This window comes from Sapajus apella, unplaced genomic scaffold (genome assembly GCF_009761245.1).
Source record: "Sapajus apella isolate SASKATOON/1434 unplaced genomic scaffold, GSC_monkey_1.0 scaffold15, whole genome shotgun sequence".
NCBI classification, from domain to species: Eukaryota; Metazoa; Chordata; class Mammalia; order Primates; family Cebidae; genus Sapajus; species Sapajus apella.
Window position 1 is genome coordinate 31,997,545 of NW_022436955.1, and position 6,215 is coordinate 32,003,759.

The following is a 6,215-nucleotide window of genomic DNA, read 5'->3' on the forward strand; positions in this document are numbered from 1 at the left end:
AGCATACAGGGAGGGCGTGGTGACCTGCAGGGGCGGGGATTCAGCATACAGGGAGGGCGTGGTGACCCGCAGGGGTGGGGATTCAGCATACAGGGAGGGCGTGGTGACCTGCAGGGGCGGGGATTCAGCATACAGGGAGGGCGTGGTGACCTGCAGGGGCGGGGATTCAGCATGCGGGGGGCGTGGTGACCTGCAGGGGTGGGGATTCAGCATGCAGGGGGCCGCACCCACCTCGGTGAAGACGATGGCGGTCATCCAGAAGCGCTTGCTGGGCCGCGGGCTGGACAGCATGGCCCAGAGGAAGACGAGCACAGGCAGCACCAGCGAGCTGGCAGAGGCGGTGACCATGTGGTTGAGGATGATGATAAAGTAGCACAGCAGCTCTGAGTGGGCGGCCACGCACTGGTACACTGCCCGCAGCAGCCGCAGTGCCCGGCCCTGCCCCTCTGCAAACAGCTCCGCTTCCTCCAGCTCAAGGATGCGCAGGCGCCTGCGGGGAGGCCCGCGAGTTTGGGGGAGCCCGGGACTGCTCAGATGCACAATGGCCCTATCTGCTGCCAGTCCCAGACAGGCTGCACCCCTGCAGGGCCGTGGGGAGGCCAGTGCCTCCGTGTCCCGCCCGTACCTGTCCAGGAGCAGCTCGCTGGCCGTCCGCATCCGCACCCGGTGCAGGGAGGCACCAGCCTCATGCTCCACGGGGTCGGTGACCACCTCCTCGCTGCCACTGCGCGTGTGGTAGCCGGTGCTCAGGGGGCTGCCTCTGTCGTCCGTCATACTGCTGAGCGGCTCCTCCGTCCCCAGCCCACTGGGAAGTGAAGCCGGGTCACAGGAAAGCCTGGCCTGACCTCAGGCTGCAGGGAGGGTAAGGGCAGAACCCACACAGTCCTTGGGGGTACAAGGGAAGGGCAAGGGTCTGGGATGGCTGGGCACTGCCACCCTCCAGTGGCAGCAGCTGGGGCTCAGGGGTCACCCCAGCCCCTACCTGGACACTGTGCTTGGTGCGTCGGGGGCCTTGGTGGGGCCTGGCAGCGTGGCCTCAGCCTGGCTTGTGTACAGCTGGAACAACACGCCCCGGTCCACTTCTCCACCCTGCAGGGCACAGGAGGGGGTTCAGGGCTGCAGAGACTGTCCCAGCTCTAGTCTCTGCAGGCGATTTAGGGGATGGAGTGGGCACGGGACTGGGTGGTTAAGCGGGCAGGGGTGTGCCCGGGCGCAGAAGGCTCACCCGCAGGAGCTCCTGTGTGAGGAGGTAGCGCTCTGCGCGCAGCACGTCACTCATGGTGCTGTGGTGCCGGGTGAACTCCTGCAGCCAGCGCGTCAACCCGTCCACCAGTGCCTGCCCCAGCACCCACAGAAACTGCGCCGTGCTCAGCACCCGCTGCACCAGGTGGCTCCGGCCTGCGGGAGGGCAGGAGGGTGAGAGGGGTGCTGGAGGGGCAGCCTGTGGGGCCAGGAGAGACCTCCCACTCCCCGGGGGCCCACACACCTGAGGCCACCTCCTCGGGGTGCTCTGCCAGCTCCACCTCCTGGCTGGGTCCACCTGCTGGGCACAGGACACTGGTCAGCAATGGGAGGCCCTGCCACCTCCCCTCAGAGTCCCCATGCCCCCCAGCTCACCTGTGAGCAGCTGTCCTGCCTGTTCCTGCCGCCGTCGCCTCAGCACCGTCTGGGCGTTGGTCACCCATGCCTGGTATGCCATCTGTGGGCCAGCCCCTGGGTCAGGACCCGGCTTTCCACGCCATCGGACCCAGTCGGGAAGGGGAGGGGTAACCGGGGTTGGGCAAGCCTGGCACCAGATCCCCGCTCTGTGTCCCTGAGCCCCTCTGGGAGGGGGACCCTAAAGGAGGACACCCACACATGCAGCCCACCCAGCTCCTGGGCCAGGAACAAGAGCCAGGACAGGCAGGTGGCCAGCACACAGGCATCTGGCCTGTCTCACAGGTCAGGCCATGGCAGCCACCAGGACTTGGGTGGTTAACACCAGGAATGCAGGCAGAGCGGTAGCAGGCTCCACAGGACCCACAGCCCCACAGCCTGGTTTCCCACGGGACTTGGGAGACCTGGGTGGGGTTCCGGGAGATGTAGTGCAGGAGCTGGGTTGCCAGGCCCTGGGGGCATCTGTCACACCTGATGCTGCCCTGGCCCAGGGCCCCAAGCTCTGTGGTCTGAGTGGGGCAGAAAGGGCCCTCCCCCACCTGGAAGGCGCTCTGGGTGGAAGGCCTGGGACCTTCAGGTGCAGCCTCCTCCTCTTCCTCGCTGTCCGACTCAAACAGGAAGTAGTCTCCAGAGTGGATGACTGCGGGCAGGCAGGGCTGAGAGCCAGCCTTCCCCCCAGGGGACCCCAGCCAGACCCTGGCAGGCCTTTTGGTCCACTTCAGGGTGGATAGGGCAGTAACAGACCCGAATGCTGTGCAGCCACGCTCCCTCGGACCCCCACACCCGCAGGGCCAAGGCCCAAGAGCCACCCTCCCTTGGGGAGCAGCTGTGCAGGCAGGAGCAGTGCATGCACAGGACACAGGCCAGCGCAGTGAGACGAGACCAGAGGGGCAGGCAGGACAGCTGAGGAGCAGAGCCAGCGCGGTGGGACAGGACCAGCAGTGAGGCCAAGGCAGCTGAGCCAGCGCGGGCGGGGGTGCAGAGTGCGCCAACTGCGGAGGACTGGGGGAACCCATGAGGCTGTGGGAGAGTTAGAGAAACAGAACGGGCCCGGCTGAGGCGGGCGGGTCACCTGAGGGCAAGAGTTCGAGACCAGCCTGGCCCACGTGGTGAAACCCTGTCTCTACTAAAAATACAAAACTTAGGCAGGGGTGGGGCACACGCTTGTAATCTCAGCTACTCGGGAGGCTGAGGCAGGAGGATCGCTTGAACGAGGTGGAGGTTGCAGTGAGCTGAGATCACATCACTGTACTCCAGCTGGGGTGACAAAGCAAGACTCCATCTCAAAAAAATTAAAAAGCAAAACACAGAACGACACAGTGCTGCTGGGACCCAGGTGAAGCTGCCGGTCAGCCACCCTGACTGTGTCAAAAAACCAAGCTCTGAGACTTCTCCCAGCAGAAAGGCTGGGAAGAGCTGGGAGGGGAGGACAGGTTCAGCCCAGGGCCTGCAGCCAGGGAGGCACCCCCGACCCAGAAGACCTCAGCACATCCTGAAGCTCCGCACCTAGGGGTCGGGGGAAGTGGGGGAAGTCAGCAGCCTAGGAAGAGGACAGGTGGGGGGACACAGAGGCCCTCAGAGGGGGCCACAGGCGGGCTCATTGGGGGTACCTGTGGCATGGTCCAGCCAGGGCCGCCACCACTGCCTCCGTGGCGGGGAGGACGCCCCTGGACTGCCGGGCCCTGTGAAGGGGCAGGATGAGTGTGAGGCAGCAGTCAACGCACCGGGAGGGGCTGGGGCCATGAGCACCCCAGGCTTGGGGACACAGAATCCCACAGCAGTGGGGGCCATGTGAGGCCATGGGGCTCAGAGCCCGTGTGTGTGGATGGACAGTCACAGGGCCTACCGGGCAGAGGGTGATAACACGAACAGGACGGGGGGCTGGGAGCCCTGTGGGACGTCACGTGCACACACACAGCACACACCAGCAGGCACAGACATGCCGGACATGGGGCCTCGTGTGCCGGGCTAAGTAGCACTCACCTGGCTCCGGGCCGGGGTCCTTGGGGCCACCGTGGTCCACCCGGCCCTGCCTGTGCTTCTCCTGCTTAGCGCGGATGCGCTCCATCCTGCAGGGGGAAGAGGCGGGCGTATACTAAGCACCGGGAGGAGGGGCCGGGGAGGCCCCGCCCCAGGGGCACCTACTGTCTTTTCAGCTGGGCCAGGGACTTCTCCTCTATCCTGCGGTGGAAGTCAATGCTCTTGAGGTTGGCTGCATTGTAGAGGGCGAAGCCCCTAGGGAGAGACAGAGATGGGGTATGGGCACCTGGGACTTGGCTGGAGCGGCACAAGCAGCCGCCACTCCCGCTGCCCACAATGGACGAGAGGCACGCACTGGGGGGGCAGCTGCTGTCCCCAGCCTGCATGCTGTGTGCAGTAAGAGGGGTCAGACCCCCCTGCTGCACAGACCCAGCACCAGGGCCGGGGTGATGGTGCCGGGGCTCTACTGTCCTTCGTTCTCCCTCTAGGTGACACACCCATGTCACAGAGCGGTGGAGCCCGCTCTCCACGGTCCGGGGGCTGAGGCATCGAGGTGCCTCCCCTTCCCCCTTCTGAGCCCTAAGACGGGAGCGCTGGGCTGTATCCGGGCCAGAGCTTGCCTGGAGGCCAGCAGGGCAGTGGCCTGGAGGTCGGCCCTGACGTGCAGGTAGTAGTGGCTGAGGAAGACCCGGCGCTGCAGCAGCAGGAAGAAGAAGCAGATGCTGTCCCAGATGATGCCGGCCTCCTCCACAGGCAGCAGGCAGTCCTGGTCTCTGCCCATCATCTCCTTGGCTGCAAGGCAGGTGCCGACAAGGGTCAGGCTCGGGGCCCAGGAGCAGGGGGTGTCCCCATGCCCTCCCTGCGGCCACCGTCGCCACCACTCACGGTCATAGTAGCCCTTGACAGTGCACACGAGGCTGAAGAGCTGGATGACCCAGCAGAATCCCGTCTGCATCTGCTCCACGAAGACGCAGGCCAGGAGCTGCGGAGAGTGGGGTCAGTGGCGTCGGCAGGCCCCAGGGCAGGTCAGGCGGGCCGGGGCGGGGCTCACCGACAGCATGTTCTTGGAGATGATGACGGTGACGTTGTAGAGGATGAGGCAGTCCCACAGCACAAGGCGGGTCTGCGTGTCCCTCTGCAGCAGAGTGGTGCCGAAGAGCAGCAGGTAGAAGCAGGCCAACAGATAGCCCAGCCCGAAGATGCTGATTCGGGTGGCCCCCGTCACGAACACCACCACCAGCACCAGCCAGAACAGGTATCGGAAGACAGCCACCTTCAGCATGTCGAGGTAGGACCTGCCATGGGGAAGCATCACGGTGGGCGCCCCTGCCACCCATCCCAGAAGGCTCCGGTGGAGGGTGGCGCAGGACATACCTGCAGTGGATGAAGTTGGGCACGGGGTTGGGCTCCCCCCACCGCGGCTCCAGATGGTCAGTATTGACGCCAGCCATGCGCTGCCACTCTTCCGTGCGCTCCGCCGAGAACACCTGCCACTGCTGCGAGGCGCAGAGCAGCAGGAGGAAGTCACCTGCAGGATGCGGGAGCTGCTGCTGGGCCGGGTGCACGGGGACCCACACAAGGCAGGCACAGTGCATGTAGCCCGCCTCCCACCCCGGGCCTGGCAGGGTGTACAGCCACTGGGAGCAGACACACGCCTGCCCAGGGGAGTGGCCAGGTGCCCCTGGGGGAGCCACGGTGTGGGCATCTGTGCGCATGCATATGAGGGCAGGGCCTGCAGGCTGCCACGTGCCTGACTGCACACCTGTGCGCACATTTGTGAGCAGACTGGAGTGTGCGTGTGTGCTCTGAGGGTCCTCTGTGGAGGCGGGGGTGGTTGGGGGACACTCACTGATGAGGTTGGTAGAGTTGGGGGCACTGAAGAAGTCAGGCAGGTACAGCCACTTGATGAGTGCGGAGTTCATGGGGACAGCCCGGCTCCAGCGCCATGGGTAATCTGGGGTTGGGGGCGTCATGTCAGGAAGGGCCTGGCCTGCCTGGGGCCTGAGACATCCCATCCCCACCTGCTCGCCAGTGTCCTCAGACCCCAGGACTTTATCACCAACACTCAGGGTCCATGGGTATCATCTCACGCCCATCCGTGCACACACATGTGGCGTCCTGAGAACTTAGAGACCTAATGTCCCGTGTGTTCACACACAGTCCTTAAACTATGCACCAAGCCCTGCGGGCAAAGGACCCAAGTGAGAGGCTAGAGGACGCGGGGATGGGGGTGCTGGGCATCCCTGAGTGAGTTGGGCCCACACAGCATCACAGTCCCTGACGTGACAATGCATGTGATATAGCAGCTCTGAAAACAGTAGCTGGAAGCTGCACACAGCCACACGCCTACGGCAGGGAAAGGTTCAGCCTGTGGCAGCCACACCAGAGAACGCTGTGCAGTGTGACGGCCTGGGATCCACAAGGTAGCCTGGACGGGCCAGCCGACCACGCAACAGCCTAAAGTGGCCGGCCGACCACGCGACAGCCTAGAGGGGCCCACCAACCACGTGAGACAGCCTAGACGGGCCGGCCGACCACGCGAGACAGCCTAGACGGGCCGGCCGACCACGCGACACAGC

The 6,215-nt window shown here is 65.1% G+C and overlaps 1 protein-coding gene and 1 long non-coding RNA gene across 9 annotated transcripts in view; one reads left to right on the top strand and one right to left on the bottom strand.

Annotated features, from left to right (window-relative positions):
* PIEZO1 (piezo type mechanosensitive ion channel component 1) overlaps window positions 1-6,215 on the bottom strand; it is a 70,310-nt gene that overhangs the window by 6,353 nt on the left and 57,742 nt on the right. For 6 of the 8 annotated variants that reach the window (XM_032284678.1, XM_032284673.1, XM_032284677.1 and 3 more), the window contains 15 exons: window positions 5,486-5,590; window positions 5,011-5,164; window positions 4,688-4,931; window positions 4,522-4,618; window positions 4,257-4,428; window positions 3,802-3,891; window positions 3,640-3,725; window positions 3,267-3,338; window positions 2,196-2,296; window positions 1,618-1,699; window positions 1,487-1,543; window positions 1,226-1,398; window positions 983-1,089; window positions 626-805; window positions 232-490 (listed from right to left, as the gene is read on the bottom strand). In XM_032284678.1, the coding sequence (XP_032140569.1) occupies window positions 232-490; window positions 626-805; window positions 983-1,089; window positions 1,226-1,398; window positions 1,487-1,543; window positions 1,618-1,699; window positions 2,196-2,296; window positions 3,267-3,338; window positions 3,640-3,725; window positions 3,802-3,891; window positions 4,257-4,428; window positions 4,522-4,618; window positions 4,688-4,931; window positions 5,011-5,164; window positions 5,486-5,590 (1,979 nt within the window). The remainder of the gene's footprint in view (window positions 1-231; window positions 491-625; window positions 806-982; window positions 1,090-1,225; window positions 1,399-1,486; window positions 1,544-1,617; window positions 1,700-2,195; window positions 2,297-3,266; window positions 3,339-3,639; window positions 3,726-3,801; window positions 3,892-4,256; window positions 4,429-4,521; window positions 4,619-4,687; window positions 4,932-5,010; window positions 5,165-5,485; window positions 5,591-6,215) is intronic. The other 2 variants (XM_032284672.1, XM_032284674.1) reach the window with 2 other exon arrangements.
* Window positions 4,529-6,215, top strand: part of LOC116555765 — a 2,372-nt gene continuing 685 nt past the window's right edge. Inside the window, exons 1-2 of the long non-coding RNA XR_004270666.1 lie at window positions 4,529-4,632; window positions 4,778-6,059. This is a non-coding gene — a long non-coding RNA (uncharacterized LOC116555765). The remainder of the gene's footprint in view (window positions 4,633-4,777; window positions 6,060-6,215) is intronic.